Source organism: Chenopodium quinoa, unplaced genomic scaffold, assembly GCF_001683475.1.
Source record: "Chenopodium quinoa cultivar QQ74 unplaced genomic scaffold, ASM168347v1, whole genome shotgun sequence".
Taxonomy (NCBI): Eukaryota; Viridiplantae; Streptophyta; class Magnoliopsida; order Caryophyllales; family Amaranthaceae; genus Chenopodium; species Chenopodium quinoa.
Window position 1 is genome coordinate 2194375 of NW_018742974.1, and position 19711 is coordinate 2214085.

Below are 19711 nucleotides of genomic sequence, written 5' to 3' on the forward strand. Positions count from 1 at the left end.
AATTTTATTAAGTTAGAATTGTTTAAAATTTTATTTTGCTCTCTAAATTAGTTCTAAAATTAATTTAGAATTAATTATTGTTGTCTAGCGAAAAGGGATCAAATCCCGAGGCCGTGGCACGCAAATCGAGGTAATGCAACACCTTGAGAGCCGGGCTGCATAGCAGCCCATATGTGGCTGCCAAGGTGGCAGGACCGCCTTACTTGCGGCCACACGCGCGGCAGCAGCCACGCACGGCAGCAGCACACGCGCGGCAGCACACGCGGGCTGCAGTAGCCACGCGCGGCTGTGCCGTGGCAGCAGCTCGCGGCCGTGTGCCGTGGGCCGTGTGTTCGTGGTCTTGGCGTGTGTGTATGCTTGGTGCGGTGAGGTGGCTAGCCGTAGTAGGCTTGATGTTGCTTATTTTGCCGTTTTATTTATTTTAATTAATTTTGTTTATTTTAATTAAAATTTTGGGAGGCTAGGCCTCAGTTATGAGCGGCATTGGCAAAAATTTCATTTTGACAAGTTTGGGTGCTACCGACTTAATTAATTAGATTAATTAAGGAAATGCGGAATTTAGTGGGAGCTTCAATTATTAATGACGTAAATTATATATAATCGGTTAAACAACTTTGACTAGTTTTAATTAGGCGTGTTAATCAGATTAACCACCTAGATTAGTTACTAGTGCGCGCGTTGTTCAAATGCATTTTACTTTGTTTTAATTTGTAAATTGCATGGGCCATTCACAAATAGTGAATGGATGAATGGAATATATATATATTCTCTCTCTCACAGGTTTTATGAAATGGAAACTAGTGGGACCCGACTAGGATAGAAAATACGGACTACGTGCCGTTATGTATTTTTGTAAATATAAATATGGTCTACGCACCGTTAAGTATTTTTTGTACTTTAATATTTAGATCATTCCTAGTTGTAGACACTAGTTTTTGCATATTTTGGTTAAGTCTTGAAGACGGCGTATCTTGGAAGACAAAGCCTTGAATTGCAATTGAAGACCTTTTGAAGATATGAAGATCTCAAGGGGTCATGCTAGTTGCCAATATGCATCTATAATTTCGCATTATATTTTATGCTTATATATATGTGTGAATTATTCGTTAGATGCATGTTTAGGTTTTCTTGATGTTGCGATGATTAGTTAAGTTCACTTAAATCAACCAACATAGAAATCCTAGGTCCCTAATATTATTGAGTCAAACTTGCCTTTCCAAAACAACACTTACTAACCGAACGAGAGTGATGGTAGACTATGCCAAAGCGAGGTGCCATCACTTCTCCAAGGGGCATAAGGCACACCGGGTGTGCACGTTGGTTTTGGTTTAACTCATCGGTATGAGTGAGGAGTCCTCACATACCGTGGAAAAAGAGATACATAGTCAAAGATGCATTAGATGCGACGATTGTCTAACCAAGAGTGGCTTAGAGCCATTAGCAAGGCAATGCTTACCCTAGAAGATTGAGTGTTTAAGACAAGCCAAAACATGCTTAACCACTCTTTATTTCTTCGGATCTTGGAATCGCCTTATTTTCGCCAAATAGGGACAATTATTATGCGTAAATAAGACGTTTAATAAGATTGAAGTTTGCATGAATGCTATAAATTTCAAACTTATTACGTTCTTGATAAATGGTTATACTTAGCACTTATATTTATAGTATTCTAAATCAAATAATATTGTTTCCATGATTGGTAAAGGAAATCCTTGAGAATATATCTCAAAGAAAGGAAAAGCATTTCTAAAATACAATTCTCATAAATGACTTTTAAAATTAAGTCCGAAAGGACGGTTGGACATCATGTATTCAAAATACTAGGTAGTTTTGATAAAACATGAGGTATTGAGTTGCAAACTCAAGATTGTCAATGTTTGACAACCAACGTATCTTTTCGCATCACAATTGAATAGGACTCATTGATGTAGTAATTCGAGTAAGAATTAATGGAAAAGATGGAACTTTGTTTAACGGCACACTAGATGCTTGATTATGCCTAACAAAGTATAAGAGTCAAGGTACTTAAAAAAATGATTCTTAAAGTAAGATTATGAGATATTGTATGATAAGAAATATAGGAAAGAAGGAACGAAGAAAAGGAATTAGATTTTATTTCAACTCATGAGTTCATGTTATTGTATTTTTACTTAGCAATTCGTAATCTTCACAAGTATCGGATACTGCTTGAGTGTTCCACTATGATAGTGACCTCAAACTATTGAAGTTAAGCTAAGTTATCGACTTACAAGCTTAGAATGAAGCAAGAAGAGCTACATCAGTTGTAAGGTCGTATGTTTTGTTTAAAGACCTTTTAAGCCAAAGGCTGGAACAAGTAATGGTTATTATGTTCCATAATCAGCAACTGATCCGTTTACACACGGAAAGACTCACATTCAAAGTAATGAGCAATAGTTGCGAGATTTATTTGAATGGGATGGTTATCCAAGCGTTGAGTTAAGAATGCTTGATTATAAACAAACATTTCTCTAACATGATAAACTCACTAAGTTCAAGTCATGGGCTTGATTTGCGTTCCAAACATCTTTAGCAATGTCACATTGACAAGAACGTACTCTAGGCTGTATTAGATAGGCTCTTGATAGTTGCTTGAATTGGAATCGTTCTAAGACAAGAAAGTCTTACTTGTTGAAACCGACAAAGTAGAGAGCTATTGTTCTTGGTATAGACAATTGACTCCGAAGGCTAAAGAGGATTCAATTACTTCAACGTTTCACAAAGAATTTGAAAGGATATGGCTATATTCATCAAATGTGAAACTTGAATTGAGTAGCTCAAGAGTTCGCTGAAGTACATAATCGACTTGGCAAGATATCAAAATGTCTAGATTAGATCGAGCGATGTTTGCTTGAGCCAAGCGTGACTATCTCAATGTTATGAATGGAAATTTTCATAAATAACTCCACAAAGAACATGGTGTGTCTTCACGGAGACCTCGGTGTCATTTGAAAATGACTCGAACGATGATGGTTCACAACCCTTCCTATAAAGTTCTTAAATATTTGCACAAATGACTAATGTTACACTAAACAATGTGTCGAAGCAAAGAAAGAACGCCATATTCAGTTATGGATAGAAATAACTTCTAAAAGTCATTTCAAGTATATGTCTAAGGCTCTTAGTCTCAGTGGGAGTTCACTAGCTCAGTGGGAGCAAAGTGGCTCAGTGGGAGCTAGGTGACTCAGTGGGAGCTGAATGGCTCAATAAAGACTAAGATAGCTCAAGTAGGAGCTAACTGTTTGTTTCACAACGAACTTTTACCCAAAGACAATATACATGTCTCTTTGTAAGCATTCAAGTGAGACTACGGGTATTACCTCCACATCCTAATTGAGAACAAAAATTGTTTGTTGCTCTAAGTAGTGTCTTTCTGGAAAGTAACACGTTTCCAAAACGACAAGTGGGAGGAAAATAAACTCGATGACCATCGATCTTAGCAACAAACTAGAACTGAGAATCTCGGAAGACCTTAAAGGACTTCATGAGAATGCTTGATCAAGAATACTTAAAAGGACTTTACAAGTGCCTTAAAAGAGAATTCATTACTCACAAAACATTAAAAATGTTGGAGTAAGATCAACATAATAAAAGGGCTTTGAAAGCGCCTTAAAACTCAGTGTTTGATGCAATTGCCCCGTATAGGTATAGAATTCACCAAAGGCTTGGATTGAATCCTATAAATTTTCTATTAAGTTAGAAACAAACCTAAGACTTACAAGCATACTACTTACTATTAGATAGTAAAGGAATAATGTCTTGTAAGATAGCTACGACAAATCCAAATTCCGAATAATGGTTAAAGACCATGAAAATCCGAAATAGACTCCATGTTTGAAAATCATGTTTGAAACTTGATTAATTTGCATGAAAGGTGAAAGACCCATCGATTGCAAATAAGTTTTCAAGGAGAAAACTAACAAATGTGGAAATGTATATGCATACATAGCTATATTGGTTGTAAAGGATATAATTAATTTCAAGGAGTTGATTTTAATAAAATCCCATTCACCAATCGGAATGCTCAAGTCTTTTCGTGATTGATCTAGCAAAATTGCGCTTATGAAATATGGCAAAATAGATACCAAAACCGCCTTCCCAAAATAGGATTTTGGAAGTGACTATGGAATATTCTAAGGGTTTTGAAAATCTAAATAATGCTATATTTGAAAGCAAGCACATGGAATCCGTCATAGGATTAAAGGAAGAATTGCATGAAGGAATTGGAACGTGTTTTCTCATAAAGTTCATAAGAGGATTGACTTATGGAGAAACATAGAAATTCTGATGAACAAGAAGTTTGGGAGCAAAAGTAATGGTCCAACAAGAAGTTTACGAACTCTATTGTGAAACAACCATCAAATGCTAAATGTTTAGATTTGAAAGTATTTTCGACAATGGACCGAGATAAAGACGATACTTAGTACATGTAGGGAATTAAGTTCTATGGTATAGACTTAATTAAATGTTCAAATGAGTAAAAGAAATTACCATGTTAAACATGAAAGACTTTGAAAGGCTTTCGACCAATATGTATGAAGCTAAGTAAATGTTTGAACTAAGTATAAGCTAGGCTAAGTACTAAATCAAACAAGAAAGACTCTAGTAAGAGACTTTCAATCATATCATATAGCGAACAATTTGGCAAGACTCAGTGTAACTGTATGAGCTAAATGTCACATGGATGGAATAAAATTGAGAATCATTCTAGAATTAAATCCATCATGTAAGGCTATGATATGGAATCGTCAGATGACTTACATGCTTAGAGCATGTGAAGTACGTATATAATACCAATCGACATTAATCTAAGTATTAGATCATTAGATTATAGTCAAGAACATCCAAAGAACTTGGATAAGTAGTTGGATGAGTTCTTGACGCATGGAAACAAATATAATTTGAGTTTTGATGTTGCAAGCACAAACCTTAACAAGGATTAGATCCTTAGCAAGGAAGACATTTATAAGCACGAGGCAAGAAGTGTCGTGGCTTGAGAATGGTAACATGGATGTGCATCCATGTATAATGTGCAGGAATTTAAGGAAAATTTCCATGATCACAAGTGATTAGAGTATCCCAAATCGTTGTGAGTCGCTTGGAGTAAAACCCAAGCAAGGCATCATCGGGGAGTCTACTAAAATATATGTTGAGAATATTGTTGCCTTAAAGGCAATAATAAGATAGATGTTAAATGGAAAGGTTCGTTGTTGAACATTAATGATTGTAGGTTGTCAAGTAGAAGGTCTCAAATCATGAAAATGAGTGGGAGCCATTGCTTGGACAATAAATCCTGAATCACATGTAATCCATTAACACTCTCAAAATTTTATCATCTTATTATGGAAATGGTGGATAATGAAGATGCTAAGGTTTGCAAAGTAATTATAACTAAACCTATGCAATAAGTGAACGACAACATTCATAATTGCATGAAAGAAATCAAGCATATCAAATATGAGTGTGATTTTTATGAATGTTTTATGAAGAGTACTACTCTTAAAATATTTGGGAAAAACCATTTATCATAAGATGAAACATTGTGAAGTTTCATAGTGGAATAAAATATTTCTAAATATTCCACAAAACTATTTAATTGTGGTTTAGAATTAAATAATGAGTCCATTCGATTTTAATAAATATTCAAAATAGGGTATCAAGTCAATGGCTTGGATAAAGAAACACCTATTAAGTGAACATTGAATATTTTAATCGAAAATTATCCCTAATCAAGGTCATATTTTGTGGACGATTGATGACCATCAGAGATTAGTGTGTAGTATGATTTATAGCACCGTTTCTTGTGCTATGAGGATATAAATCATTTGCACAGGTATTGGTTTAGAACCATACTGGATCGACCTATGAGGATACTTTAAGAGATTTGAATATCGTTATAAGTATTTTCTCATTATCACTATCGGAACTCTTTTCCTTTGACCATGAGTAGTGGGAGATCTCTTGTTTGAGTACTGGTCCGCTTTGGTATCCGCCAAACGTCTGCCGTAACTGGGGATTATAAAGACAGATATTGGGCGGGTGAGTCCTCTTAGTAAGAGAAGCTACATTACAAGACTGGAAATGTCCCCCTACTAACAATAGGGAACATGTCTTGTTGTTTACAAGGCCTCTCGAAGAGCGAGACTGTGAAAAATGCATGGCCGTGCTCAGATGTATTTTAGAAATCATCTGCTTATTAACAGTCAAACTCGGTTTCGAGAAACACTTCTGGACGTAACAGAGATGACTAGTAATCTTACTCTGTAGTTCATGAAGAGACATAGGATAAGGGCTATACACTAAATGCACACTTGTCCGGAAGGACAAGTGGGAGATTGAAAGGGATAGTGTCCTTCGAACAAGTGTATTATTCTGATAGCGGGTTCAGAATTATTAGAAAGCTAATATATTCAGTAAGGTCAAGTGATTGGAATGCCTGGGTGGAGGCCGCTTCCGATCAGTAATATTAATATAATTAATATTACAGCTTAATCTTGACTGAACCCTTCGGGTCACACCCAAGCAAATATATGCGAACCAACTCGACGAATTAATTCGGAAGAAATTAATTCGTCGCCCGAGTGTTAAATAATTAGACGTCGGTAATTCGAGCTTAGAGCGTCGAAAGCGATCGTCGGAAGTTGAGTCTAAATGATAAAAGACGAGACGCGCAAAATAATAATAAATCAACAATATTCCCGAAAATACCCCTAGCATCGGAGTGCCCCGAGCATCCGAATGCTAGGGGCAAGACGAGCTGGCGCACCGTGGTGGCAGCCACGGCCAGCCGCGGCTAGGCACAACAGCAGCAGCCGCACCACGCCACAGCAGCACCAGGTGCGGGCTGGGTGCGGGCCAGGTGTGGGCTGGGCTCGGGCCGGGCTCGGGCTTGGCTCGGGCTATAGGGCCGTGAATAAGGGGAAGGTTGAAATATGGGAGTAAGTGGGATTGCCATGTGGCACAAGGTGAGGGAGAGAGTGGGGAGCAAGTTTGGTCCCCATCTCCAAGTGGTCCTCACCTACTCTCTCATGTATGCTTGACACTTGTTGATTTATTACTAGTTTTCTTAATAATTTTATTTTAGCTTTAAAATAAAATGTGAAAATCTCATTGTCCCACATTGATGGGAGAGATTTTCATACTCCATCATTCCCTATAAATACCCAACTTTGGGCATTGGAAATGATGCTTGAGTGGGAGTTAAAAAGAGCATTCCATAATTTTGGGAAAACTCTTAAACTCATATAACACTCGGGTTTTGGTCGGACCTCGCTAACCCCCAGGTAGTAGACCTTAAAGTTGTGTTCGCCCTTTTGTGGGTGGATATCGTCGGAGGCACGACGCTTGACGTGCTCGTAGCTTTCAAGTAAGAGCCCCGGTTTTTGGGCGAAGCTCGCTTCGAGGGTAAGATTCGTGATCTTTTCTTTGTGATTATTTATTTATGCTTTATGATTTTAATTATTGCGAGTGGTTCCTCGGGTAGGGGTTCGTTTCCGCGGTGAGTCGGACTCACCAAACCCCAACAATGACTACTCTTATGAAGAAGCAGAGCAAGTTTTTAGTGGAACGAGAGTTGTGAATCAGCTTTTCAAACCCTCAAAGAGCGGTTGACCACTGCACCAGTGCTGGTATTACCTGATGGGAGAGAAGGATTCAAAGTGTATAGTGATTCCTCGAAGCATGGTTTGGGATGTGTCCAACAACCGAATGGAAAGGTGATCGTGTATGCATCGAGACAACTGAAGAAACGTGAAGTCAACTACCCTACCCATGACTTGGAGCTTGCAGCTGTTGTGTTTGCTTTAAATATTTGGAGGCACTACCTTTATGGTGTTTCTTGTAAGATCTTCACGGACCATAAGAGTCTAAAGTACATCTTCTCCCAAGATCACTTGAATATGCGGCAACGTCGATGGTTAGAGTTTCTCACAGACTACCATGTCCACATCCAGTATCATGAGGGAAAGGCGAATGTTGTTGCAGATGCCCTTAGCAGAAGGTCAAGCCATGATGTCAATGCTTTAATTGTGGCCAATGAGTTGTGTGAGGATATGAGAAAATTAACCTTGAGGTTGTTAATCAAGGAGAGTTAGAGGGGTTGCTGAGTGCCCTGACAATCCAACAATTCATATTTGAGGAGATTATAGTGAAGCAGTCGGAAGATGAGTCATTGCAGAAAATCAGAGATCGAGTGACTAGTGGGGCAGAGACTGATTCAAGATTCATGAAGATGGGAGTCTGAGATACAAGGAGAGATGGTGCATACCACAGAAGTGCGAAGAGATAAAAAGAAAAATCATGGAGGAGTGTCATAATACACCATATCCAGTTCACCCTGGGGGAGATAAGTTGTATAAGGATCTGAAAGAGTTCTATTGGTGGCCAAATATGAAGAGAGAGGTTGCTGAGTTTGTATCAAAGTGTCTGACGTGCCAGAAGGTGAAAATAGACCACAAAAGACCCATGGGAAAGGTGCAACCATTAGAAATACCAGGTTGGAAGTGGGATTCCATACCCATGGACTTTGTGACAGGCTTACCAAAGACTCATACTGGGAATGACACGATTTGGGTGATTGTAGACAAACTTACTAAGTCAGCGATGTTCATTCCTATCAAAGAGACCTGGAAAAAGAAGCAGCTAGCAAGTGTCTACGTGAATAATGTAGTTCGGTTGCACGGAGTTCCCAAGGATATAGTGTCAGATAGAGACTCGAGGTTTCTATCAAAGTTTTGGCAAAAAGTGCAAGAGAACCTTGGAACAACATTGAAGATGAGTACTGCCTTTCATCCTGCAACAGATGGTCAGACTGAGAGAACAAACCAAACCATGGAAGATATTGTACGAGCTTGTGCTTTAAATTTCCAAGGGAATTGGGAGGATCACCTACCTTTGATCGAATTCTCCTACAATAACAATTACCATGCAAGCATCAAGATGGCACCATTTGAAGCATTGTATGGAAAGAAGTGCAGAAGCCCTGTTTGCTGGAATGACTACAGTGAGTGAGTAACCTTGGGAACAGAGTTCATTGAGGATATGGTGAGCAAGGTGAGACTAATCTAGTCGCGTATTAAGGCAGCACAAGATAAACAGAAGAGTTATGCCGACTTGAAGAGGAGGGATGATGAGTTTAGTGTTGGGGACAAGGTCTTTCTAAAGGTTTCTCCAACAAAAGGTGTGATGCAATTCGGGAAGAAAGGGAAGCTTAGTGCAAAATATGTGGGTCCATACGAAATTCTCCTGCGTGTGGGGAAAGTGGCTTACAAATTGGCTTTGCCAATGGAGTTCGAGAAAATGCATGATGTGTTCCACATTTCCCAATTGAAGAAGTATGTGCCTAGTGAAACCCATGTTTTGCAACCGGAGACTATTCAACTAGATGAGTCTCTAACTTATGAAGAAAGACCGGTCAAGATACTAGATCACAAGGTGCATAGTACTAGAACCAAAGATGTGAAGATAGTGAAAATCCTTTGGTCGAACCAGGAGTACGAAGAGGCTACTTGGGAGGCCAAGGAAGAGATGAGAAACAAGTATCCCGAGTTGTTTGACGAGGTGAGTTACGAGGGCGTAACTCTTTTCTTTTGAGGGGGGTAGAATGCGATGTAATTTCGTGCTTTTACCTCAACTATACCATTTATTGCTTGAATTTTCATGTTTTTGGTTATCATTATGCACTATTATTGCGTTTACATACAATAAAAGTATGTAAACTCTACCCAAATATGAGTTCATTGAATACAAAGTTCAGTTTGTTGAGTATACTTGTTAAGGAGCAAGCAATTTATAGCAATACAAAAAATAAAAGTTTGAACAGTTTTGGGAGAAATTATGAATTTTGGGTTAAGTTTCAGGGCGAAACTTCTTTTAAGAGGGGTAGATTGTAATCCCCCATAATTTTCTAATATAATTATTTATTATTTTTACAATATTTTAATTTTAATTTTATAGTATGAATTATTTTGATGTAAAAGTAATAAGATTGACTATTGAGTTTTAATTTAAATCATAAGTCTTTTCAAGTTAGTAGTCCAATGCTTAAATTCTACTCAAGCCCAAACCATACAATTCCTACTCCTAATAAAATTAGAAAACTAAAGCCCAAATAAAAATACAAAAACCCTCACCTCTCTTCCTCTCTTTCACGTGAAACACAAAGAAAAAAAAACCCTCACCTCTCTTTCTCCTCTCTTTTACGTGAAACCAAGAAAAAAAAACCCTCAAGGCCACCGACGCCCCAGCACTGCCGCTGAACCACCGCTGCCCCCACCGACGCACCACCGCCGCACCTCCGGCCACCAGCAGCAGCCCCCTTTGTAGTAACCGCCCTTCTTCCTCCCTTTTTCTCACTTCTTTTATTTTGTTATTTTGATTTAAAGATTTAATTTTTATTTGATTTCAATTCTAAATTATTGTATTAGGCTTTGATAGTATGTTTAATTTATAAAATATTATAAATTTATGAGTTTTAGCATATTTAAATTATTATATAAAATTTCAGATTACATATGTTGTATAATTTAGGGTTTAAACATTGATTTTTCATGTTTTAGGGCTTGAAAACGTGCTAATCAAGTTATCTAATTATACTATGTTTAAATTTTGTTAAAGTATAATTATTTTGATCATATATAAATTTTCAGATTATTAAAGTTTCGATTTTTATGAGCAAATTATGTTAATTTCATGTTTTTATGCTTCTAAGCCTACAAAATAATTATTGTGGGTATTTTATGATTGAAAAAGCTTTGAACTTTAAATTCTAATCTTAAAAATAATTTTTAGCTTTCATACTTTTTTATTTTGAAGCCTCTAATTACATTGAATTGATTTATTTTTGGATTTTTAACACACTAACTTGCTATATAATGATTATTTCAAGTAATTATGCTTATGGGGTTATTTAATATATTTAAACCAAATTTTCAGATTTATTTACTTACTTTAAAGTTGCTGTAATTTGATATTAAACGCTATATTTTCATAATTTTAACATATAAACTTATAGTTGGGATGTTATATTATTAACTTTGACTATTGGGGACAATTTAAAGGCTTTATTTTGATGATTTAAGAGGTTTTAAAGTAGTTTAGTATTGCTGTAAATTTATTTGCTTGAGTATTGATTTATTTCTAACAGTTTGTTTTAGGAGAGGACTTTGTAGAAGGTGACTTCTAGTTTTAAAGTGGCCAACCGGATTGTTTACACAAGGTACGTACAAGTTACGAAACCTTGCTTGTAGGTGCATGTTTAAGGACGGATCGAGAACTTAGTATCATGTATAGGATTGATTGGGTTAAATTGTTTGGTTATACATTGTGAATTTCAAATGATGTGCACTATTTTATATTGCAAGTATTATTTGTGCTCTAATTATGCAAGGTGCGCTTAGAGGCAAAGGTATGTGATTGGTGTAAAGATTAATTTTTACTCATTCATGATTATGCAAACAGGATGAGTAAAGGAAGAATTCAAGTCTTATAAGACGAGGTTAAAGTTTTGGGGTGCCTTATGCACTCAAGGTGTTTATACACCGAGGTAGTAAAGGAATAAATAATAAATGTTGTTTGTCACTAATAAATCAAGAATTTAAATTGGGAATTTGCCTTGTTTGATTGAATTGTGTTCGGAATGTTTGTATTGTAATGCATATGAGTCATCACCAAGTCTAAACTTGTAAAATACGTAAAGTGCAAGATGGATGAGCAATAAAACTCTGGATTGGTGCACGTCTGGAGTAATGACAATCAGGGGTTGGGGTACATGGGGTATTAGCCGTGTACTTTTATCAAGGCCGTCTGATCTACGAGTCTCCTATTTCAAATATTTTTTTAAAACTAGGAGTTAAGTGAGATCTCATACTAACTATGGTCATGGAGTCGCCCCCGTGGTCGTTGGATGTTTATTGATGTTTCCAAATGGAGGCATGGGGTCTTTCTTTTATTGATGTTCCAAATGGAACATGGGTTAAACAACCTTGTCTATTGCTAAATCCAATGAAATAAATAAATGAGTTAGTTAATATCAACTAGTAAGGTCTTAATAAATTTGATAATTGAGTCATGTGTTGAGTATGTATTTAATGATGCTTATGCTTGAATATTAGTAGCATGTTAAGTATTTTCTTAATTCATTTCGCAGCTTGTATGTACTCAGCTTTGCTGATTGCGTGCTTTTGTGTGTGTCTTTCTTTGGTCATGACCTTCGCCTTTCATTGACCCTGTGACGATCCAATTTTTACACTTGTAATATTGGGGAGCAGAATATCTACAGGTTTTTACACATGCAGCATCTATTTCTAGATGGTGGGATCTTGAGTGAAGAGTTGGTTGCTTTTCTTATTTTATTTACTATTTACATTTAAAGTTATTTAAACTCAATTTTGCTTTCACACTATTTCTATTGGTTTCAGTTTTGAATAAGGGCCTTAAGGGTTCCAAGTTGTAAGATTTAATTTGGTTTTGGTTATTGGTTTTGAAACTTATATATATTTATTTTAGTCTTTCCGCTGCTATTTTCTGAAAAAAACCTTAATGTTTGAACACGTGGCGGTAGCACGCCGGTATTTCTCTTGGAATTGTTCAGGTTTTTCACAGGTTTTTAAGAGAGAATTATTGGGGTGTTACATTGCAGTTACCTAAGGATAAGGGTGGACTCGGTCTCCGTTCAGCTAGGCAGGCTAACTTTGCTTTCCTCACAAAGCTTGGTTGGCGTGTTTTGAAGGAACCTTAAGCACTTTGGTCTCGTGTTCTTCGTCATAAGTATTGTAAGGGCTGTTGTGACATAGACATGTTCCTTCCCGCCTCTAATATGTCTAATGTTTGGCGAGGTATCATTGACAACGCTGCTTGGATCATAAGGTTGGGGTTCGCAAGTTGTTATTGGAAATGGTCGAAGAACTTTGTTTTGGGAGCATAATTGGACTTCCGGAAAACCTCTTCGAGACTTTCTCACTGCCTTAATTCCCACTGAGATTGAAGGGGCAGTAGTAGAAGAAATGTGGGATCCTCTCAGTGGCTGGAGGTGGGATCTTTTTGCTCATCTCCTATTAGCATAACAATTAAAGCAAATAGCAGCCTATTTGCTTGTTGATAGTCTTGATGCTGAAGATGTTAGATTTTGGAGGGGTTCTACGAGTGGTAAATTTTCTATCAAAAGTGCAATAGAACTTATGTGTGATGATGATGTGATCCCAAGAGATCCCAAATGGGAACTTGTGTGGTTAATCCCAGCTCAACAAAGAGTGCGCACTTTTTTATGGTTAGCACTTCATGATCATCTCTCTGTAACACAAATACACTCGAGAGAAAGCTTACTAGCGTCCCATGCTGCCAGAGATGCACCCCCACCAGTTGATGAAACCTTGCTGCATCTGCTTAGGGACTGCCCATTTGCTCGAGAAATTTGGAAAAGTGTAGGAGGTATGGCAAATTCCGATTTCTTCTTTATTGGTAATCTATCTGATTGGATTGCAAGGAATTTAGATGCTAAGGGCCCTAATTTTTCTGAAAATTGGCCTACTTATCTTGTTACCACCCTATGGTGGATTTGGAAGTGGAGGAACAACCATGTCTTTGGTCGAAGTGATGAGATTCCACATGATATAAGGGTTTTTCTTAAAAGTCAATCAGAAGAAATTTGGGAGATCTTCACTAAGACGAAACCTCAATTACTGACCCAAGGGCAGACTTCTAAGAAAAAAAATGGATTTCATGTAAGGTGGCTAGCTCCTACCCTTAGATGGTATTCCCTAAACACTGATGGGGCTGCAAAAGGACCCCCAAGACTAGCTGGATGTGAAGGTGACATTCGAGATGCTGAAGGAAGGTTTGTGAAGGGGTTCAAAATAAACTTTGGTATATGTTTATTTTGCAGGTAAAGGCGCTACCAAACCAGTCTTCGAGCTGTAACTCTCCCGAGGGACAAAAACACCCAAAACAATTATTATTATTAAAAATTAATAATTAGTATTATATTAAAATATTAGTTATTATCTTTAAATATTAATTTTTATTATCAAAAATATTAGTTATTATCTTTAAATATTAATTTTTATGATCAAAAATCAATTATTATTAATAATAATAATAATAATAATAATAATAATAATAATAATAATAATAATAATAATAATAAGTATTATTATTACTATTATTGTCATTATTTTTATTATTACTATTATTATTAAATATTAATTATTATTAATATTATTATAACTATTAAATATTAATTATTTATTATTATTATTATTATTATTATTATTATTATCATTAAGTATTGATTTTTACCACCTTCAAATAACCACTTAATTGAATTTACCACCTCAAAAAAAAAAAAGATTTACTTTACCACCACTAAAATTTCCAAAAATTTGATTTTACCACCAACTACCATATTCCGTCCATGAATCCGTTAGTAGGGCCCACATTTTTGACGTTTCTTATTCATCTTCCCCGATCTTTCATGTCAACCAACCAGCAACGAAATCAACTACCTCGGTTGGTCGGAATTTCGTGTGGGTTTCGCGTTTGGGTGGTGGTGGTTTCGGGTCGCGATGGTTTCGCGTCTGGGTGGCGTGGCTTCTGGTCTGGGGTAGGTTGGTTTTGAGGTTAGGTTGGCTGGGGTGGATTGCGGTGGTTTCGCGTCTGGGTGGTAGTGGTTTCAGGTCGCGGTGGTTTCGCGTCTGGGTGGCGGTGGTTTCTGGTCTTGGTTTGGATGGTGGTGGGGTTGGTCGTAGCTGTTAGGTGGTGGCTAGGGTTTTGAGGTCGGAAATTGGTGGAAAGGGGTAGAAATCGGTGCGGCTGTGGTGTGCGGTGCGGTGGTAGCGGTTAGGTGGTGGGGTTGGTCGTAGCTGTTAGGTGGTGGCTAGGGTTTTAAGGTCAGAATTGGTGGAAAGGGGATCGAAATCGGTGCGGCTGTGGTGTGCGGTGCGGCGGTAGCGGTTAGGTGGTGGGGTTGGTCGTAGCTATTAGGTGGTGTCTAGGGTTTTGAGGTCGAAATCGGTGCAGTGGCTATGGGTCCCGACGGTGGCTGGTAGCGGTTAGGTGGTGGGGGTTGGTCGTAACGGTTAGGTGGTGGGGGTTGGTCGTAACGGTTAGGTGGTGGGGCTGGTCGTAGCCGGTCCAGCGGTGGGGGGTCCGACGGTGGCAGCAACCACCGGTTGCTTGCTGGGGATCTTTTAGATTTTTTTTTTGTTTTTTTTATTTTTTTTAAAACTTACCCAATAATATGGAGACACGTGTGCAAGGTAGGCCCCACTAACGGATTTTTGGACGGAATCCGTTAGTTGGAGGTGATTGGTGGTAAAACTGATGTTAAATTTTTTTATGAGGTGGTAAAGTAAATGTTTTTTTTTGGAGGTGGTAAATTCGACAAAGTCGTTATTTGAAGGTGGTAAAAATCAAAATTTCCTATTATTATATATTAATTATTATTAATATTTTATAATTATTAAATATTAATTATTTATTATTATTAACATTAAATATTAATTTTTAATAATAATATTATTATTAAATATTATTTATTTATTATTATTATTAAATGTTAATTTTTAATAATATTATTATTAAATATTTAATAATAATATATTTAATATTATTATAATAATACAATAATAATAAAAATAATAATAATAATTATTATTATTATTAAATTTTAATTATTATTATTAAATATTAATTATTAATATAATAATTTAATATTAAGTATTATTTTTAAGCAAAGGGCATATTTCAACAAAGCAGAGTAAATCTAAGGAACGGGGCCTAAGTCGTTAGCTTCTTACCATTTACGGAGACACGGAGTATCAAGTAAGGTAATACGGATTACTCCGTAATATACCTACTCTCTCTTTATACGTTTATTAGGTTAGGTCTCGTGCCATGCACGGTAATTTTCAATAACTATATTTAAAATTAACATTATATACTTTCGTATGTTACATACATTCATATCAATAGAATCATAAAAAACAACAAAAATGGCAAGAAAAAATCATACTACTAATCAGCGACATGTGTCATCTTTAGCAAGTATTATTGAAGTTTTCATGGAGTGCTAATTGATTAAAATACTAATCATAAATTATTCAAGGAAATAACAAAAGTATTATTTGTTGATTTTATATTCGCATTTCATTGTTTAAGCTTGTAGCTTCCATTACATAATTAAAAAAAATCAAGAAAAAAATTATGTAATCTTGTTGTAATAAACATATGTTGTACATAATTTATATCTTTCTTAAAAAAAATAGTCCATCACAAATGATGTTAAAAATATTATTTTCCATATTTTTTGCTTAAGTTCATAGTTGTCAATATATTTATTATGGAAAGATACATCAAATCTTCAATTATACTTTGTATGTAATTATTACCTTATAAATATATGTAAAAAGATTTATTTTTGAAATTGATTTTTTTTTTTCCAAAAAAAAAAAACACTAAGGACACACTAGGAGATGACACGTGTCATTGCAGGTGTGCCTTTTAGTATATACTAGATGTAAGCCCGTGCGATGCATTCATTAGATATATGGATAAAATTTTGTATATCATTCTATTTAATTAAAAATTTTGTATATTTATAAAGATCATTCATTAGATATATGGATAAAATTCCTAATATCATAAGATAATTTTAATTTTAACACTAAAGTTATCTTTTGTTGTTTTATTTATTTTACGTGACGCTTGAATTTAAAATTCCAAACCTTATTCACTAATTTGCTTATGTGACAATATAAATTTTTAATTCAAAAAAAGAAATGACAAATCTCGTTTTTTATTGATCAAAATAAGTCTTTTGCCTATGCATTTATTTAATATACTCGTTCTGTTTAAAATGTTAGTCTCATTTATAATCGGTTAACTATTAAAAATTATGGAAATCAGTCATATAAGATTTAGTTTTATTCGTCTTGATGAGTACATTATTAAAATCGAACTTTTATAATATTTGTTAGGGAGGGATTAAAGATACGTAGAATGTTTCATCAAAAATTTGCATCCATATGTGTAAAAAGATATTACAAAATTTTCATGTAAAAAAAGATATTTATTAATTAGTGAATTTTTTTATTTTTTTTAGTAAAGATAATTATTGGTTTTTAAAAGTAATTTAAATTTTAATTATTCAATACCTATGTGTCAAAACTCTTAAATCCTATTCGTCACTTTTTCTTACTAGTATTAATTTTTTCACTAATATATACACAAATAAAATAGGCATTTTTCCTTACATATTGTTTTTAAAAGTAAGATGAAGCCCGTGCGATGCACGGTTTGTTAGTATTTTTTTATCAAAAAATATTTTTCATATTTATGTGATTAAAATTGTTATTATATTAGTTTTAAAATATTAGATAAAATTCCTAATCTTAAATGATAATATTTTGTATTTAATTAATTTAAATTTTAAAATCTCATTTGCCAATTTTGCTTACGTGGAATTTGAATTCTTTAATTGTAAAAGAAATTAATAATTTGTTTGATTTTTTTAAATAATGTTTTTTTTTTTGTATTTACGTGCCTAAAATTTGTTATATATTTAGATAAAATTCCTAATATTAAAAGATAATATATAATATTAAATTAATTTAAACTTAAAAATCTCATTCTCCAATTTTGCTTACATGGCATTTAAATTATTTAATTTTAAAAGAATTTAATAATCTCTTATTTAATTGGCTACTACTAAGATTCATAATCCTACATGGCGCGCTGAGAAAATTAGATCCTACGTGGCTCTCTAAAAACTCGGGAAAAAACTCCCCTTTATATATATATATATACTAGATGTAAGCCCGTGCGATGCACGGTTTTTAAATATATCATTTTGTATATTTTTTTGTCTAAGAGCTAAAAATCGAATAAAATGCCCAGCTTCAACGCATTTCTTAAGAGTTTGACTTTAGTTGTCTTACCTTTTTTTTCTTCTTCTTTTAGGCCCATTTAAGCCCTAGATCTCCAAAGGTGTGTTTTTTTACAGAAAAAGGGATTAATCCTCAATTTTGTAATCTATGCTAGTAAGCCCGTGCGATGCACGGTTTTTAAATATTTTATTTTGTATACGGAGTATTTTTTTAAGGTAAAATATTTTGTTAAATTTTAAATTATTCTTATTCAAATTTTACGTGTATAAAACTTGAATTTATAAATTGAAATAAATATTATCTCATTCATCAGATAGTTAGATAAAATCATTAAATCAAAATATATTTTTTAATTTCTAATTATTTGTTAAAATAATATAAATCCTAATGTAAAAGATAATATAAAAGATAATTTTTGTTTTTTTATTCATAATTTAAATCTTAAATTACTATTTTTTATTTTCAATTCTCAAATTTCATTTGTTAATTTTTTCTTAAATGGCGTCTGAAAATTAAAATTCTAAATTAATATATAAATCTAATTTTTCATTGGTCGAAATATTACTTTTGCTTATGTGACGTGCGATGCACGTACATTTTGTATATAAATATTTTTTTGGTGATCTCTTAATTTTTTTCTTGCATTATAAGTTTTATTCCTATTGAAATTTTACGTATATAGAACTTGAATTTATAAATTGAAATAATTATTATCTCATTCATCATATAGTTAGAAAAAATCATTAAATCAAAATATATTTTTTAATTTCTATTTGTTAATTTTTTCTTAAATGGCAACTGAAAATTTAAATTCTAAATTATTATATAAATCTATTTTTTCATTGGTCGAAATATTACTTTTGCTTATGTGGCGTGCGATGCACGAATTTTCATATACATTTGCAAAAATTTAAAATTTCATTCGTCACTTTTGTTTAGGTGGCGAGTGTTTTTTTAATTATAAAATAAAATAGAAATCCAATTTTTAATTGGTCGAAAATATACCTTTTCTTATGTAGCGCACCCAATGCTCTCCAAAAATACCCACTTTATATATATATATATATATATATATATATATATATATATATATATATATATATATATATATATATATATATATATATATATATATATATATATATATATTAGATTAGATTATTGATTATTGATGATTTTTCGTGGTTGCACTCTCCTTCCTACTCTCTCCCCCATTTGAAATTGCTTGTGAGCTTTCTCTCCTCCATTGGAGCACATTTTGAGGCAAGATACGTTTCTCTAATCATCAAATATCAATCTCACAATCTAGGGTTTAATTCCACACTTTCATTGATTTACTCCTCTATCTTAATCATTACAGTTCTGCCACTTTTCAATGCTTTATTTATTTATTTATTTATTTATTTATTTATTGCTTAATTTGAACGATAACTTTCTCTCGATTTCGCATTTAGTCAAACCTTTAATCAATCAAACCTCTGTTGTACCTCCGATCATCAAATCGTGCAACAGTTACATTATTGAGCGCTGAAATTGAGGAGGGAGAAAGAAGTTAGCAGAGAAATCTCTGCTATCGGGATCGATTTCATGGAGGATGCATACACTAGAACTGCTACTGAGGTGAATTTATATATTTTTTTGAAATGTTTGATCTATTTATAATTTGGTTTTTGTTTGATTTAAATTAATGGTATTTGTTTATGATTTTAGGTTCTAGACTTCTTTGGAGTCGACCCATCAAAAGGTCTTATTGATTCCCAGGTATTTGCAAACTTCAATCACATTGCATTTTGAATTTGAATTTTGTTGCAATT

The 19711-nt window shown here is 34.3% G+C and overlaps 1 protein-coding gene across 2 annotated transcripts in view; it reads left to right on the forward strand.

The window, feature by feature from the left end:
* Positions 1-19069: 19069 nt before the first annotated feature.
* The window catches only part of LOC110729234 (calcium-transporting ATPase 3, endoplasmic reticulum-type-like), a 43411-nt gene continuing 42769 nt past the window's right edge, over positions 19070-19711 (forward strand). Inside the window, exons 1-3 of one of the 2 annotated variants that reach the window (XM_021908949.1) lie at positions 19070-19160; positions 19410-19517; positions 19608-19658. In XM_021908949.1, the coding sequence (XP_021764641.1) occupies positions 19485-19517; positions 19608-19658 (84 nt within the window). In that variant the 5' untranslated portion in view covers positions 19070-19160; positions 19410-19484. The other variant, XM_021908948.1, reaches the window with a different exon arrangement.